The 1,982-nt window shown below is 37.3% G+C and overlaps 1 protein-coding gene across 1 annotated transcript; it reads left to right on the plus strand.

The window, feature by feature from the left end:
- Positions 1-372: 372 nt before the first annotated feature.
- Positions 373-1,338, plus strand: LOC100340422 (olfactory receptor 5H2-like). Its single transcript, XM_008267204.4, has one exon. It carries the CDS (start codon positions 406-408, stop codon positions 1,336-1,338), a length of 933 nt encoding a protein of 310 aa, XP_008265426.2. The 5' UTR covers positions 373-405.
- Positions 1,339-1,982: the final 644 nt, after the last annotated feature.

Raw genomic sequence — 1,982 nt, forward strand, 5'->3', positions numbered from 1 at the left:
TTTCAATCTTGTATGACTATCTACCTAATAAGCAAGTGGCTGCTCTCATCTTTACTACTATGTCACATCGAACATGTGACTGAGTCCTAGTGACTACATTCTGCAGAATCTATTTTTTCATCCTCCTCATCACTCCTAGCATCGTGTTATACATAGATGAGGCACTTTACATGTATTTCAATCACCTGGAGAAAATTTTAAAAAGGTTTTTGTAGTTGAAATAATTGCATTTACTTGAATTTTTTGATTCCTCCAAAACAATTTCCAGTATCACTAAATAAAATTAAAAATACACTGTGATAAGATTATGATTTTCTGTCAAGCCCTTCTCCAGTATAAATGCTATAAATACTAGTAAACACTTTTTTCATTTTCATTTTATTTCAGGAGATAATCAGTGAGGACATGGACAAGAAAAATGCAACTTTGCTGACAGAATTTATTCTTACAGGACTTACCTATCAACCTCAGTGGAAAATCCCTCTGTTCCTGGGGTTCTTGCTGATCTATCTCCTGACTATTTTTGGGAACCTGGGACTTATTGCTCTCATCTGGAGTGACTCTCACCTTCATATCCCTATGTATTTGTTCCTTGGGAGTTTAGCTTTTGTTGATGCTTGGATTTCATCTACGGTGACTCCAAAGATGTTGGTCAACTTGTTAGCCAAGAGTAAGATGATATCTCTCTCTGAATGTATGATACAATTTCTTTCCTTTGCATTTGGTGGAACTACAGAATGTTTCCTCTTGGCAACAATGGCATATGATCGCTTTGTAGCCATATGCAAACCATTGCTTTATCCAATGATTATGACAAATAGACTATGCATTCGGCTAATAGCCTTGTCATTTGTAAGTGGTTTTGTTCATGCTTTAATTCATGAAGGGTTTTTATTCCGATTGACCTTCTGTCATTCCAACATATTACATCACTTCTACTGTGACATTATTCCTTTATTTAAGATTTCCTGTACTGATCCTTCCATTAATTTTCTAATGGTTTTCATTTTGTCTGGTTCAATTCAGGTGTTCACCATTGTGACTGTTCTTGTCTCTTATACATTTATTCTCTCTACAGTCCTAAAAAAGAAGTCTGAAAAGAGCATGAGGAAGGCCTTCTCCACCTGTGGAGCCCACCTCTTGTCTGTCTCTTTGTACTTTGGCCCTCTTCTCTTCATGTATGTGTGTCCTGCATCTCAACAAGCAGATGATCAAGATATGATGGACTCTTTATTTTATACAATCATAATTCCTGTGTTAAATCCAATTATCTACAGTCTGAGAAATAAGAAAGTCATAGCCTCACTGTCACAAATATTACATAGATACATACACTAGAATCTCTTTTTAGTATTGTCACAGGACTTTCATTATTAGATGTGGCTTCAGGTAAGAATTCAAAGTTTTTATAATTACAATTACCCTCAAAGTTTAATAGCTTAGTTATTATAATAAATGAACTATTTAAAATATTGGTATTTTTAATTTGAAAAACACAAGGAATGTTAATCAAGTGTTTAGGTAGTCCTAGAATAATTATATAGGAAAACATTTACTATTTTATATGGTCCCTAGTATGGCTTTACTAATACACTAAATGCTAAAATTGCATATTTCTTATAAAAAATGTGATTAGAATATAGAAAACAGCTTACGGGGTTGGAGGGGATGGAGCCTCATATCACACTTAGTCCATTTTGGTGGCATTCGTGTGTGGTTGAGCAAATGGAGACCCTGAGAAATCTACTAGCCCTTTAAATATTTTTTTTTTTGGACAGGCAGAGTGCACAGTGAGAGAGAGAGACAGAGAGAAAGGTCTTCCTTTTGCCGTTGGTTCACCCTCCAATGGCCGCCGCGGCCGGCGCACCGCGCTGATCCGATGGCAGGAGCCAGGTACTTCTCCTGGTCTCCCATGTGGTGCAGGGCCCAAGCACTTGGGCCATCCTCCACTGCACTCCCTGGCCACAGCAGAGAGCTGGCCT

The sequence above is a fragment of the Oryctolagus cuniculus genome, chromosome 4 (assembly GCF_964237555.1).
Source record: "Oryctolagus cuniculus chromosome 4, mOryCun1.1, whole genome shotgun sequence".
NCBI classification, from domain to species: Eukaryota; Metazoa; Chordata; class Mammalia; order Lagomorpha; family Leporidae; genus Oryctolagus; species Oryctolagus cuniculus.

Bases quoted from the DNA above. Each gene is read 5' to 3' on its own strand.
- LOC100340422 (XM_008267204.4), top strand. From the start codon at position 406: ATGGACAAGAAAAATGCAACTTTGCTGACAGAATTTATTCTTACAGGA.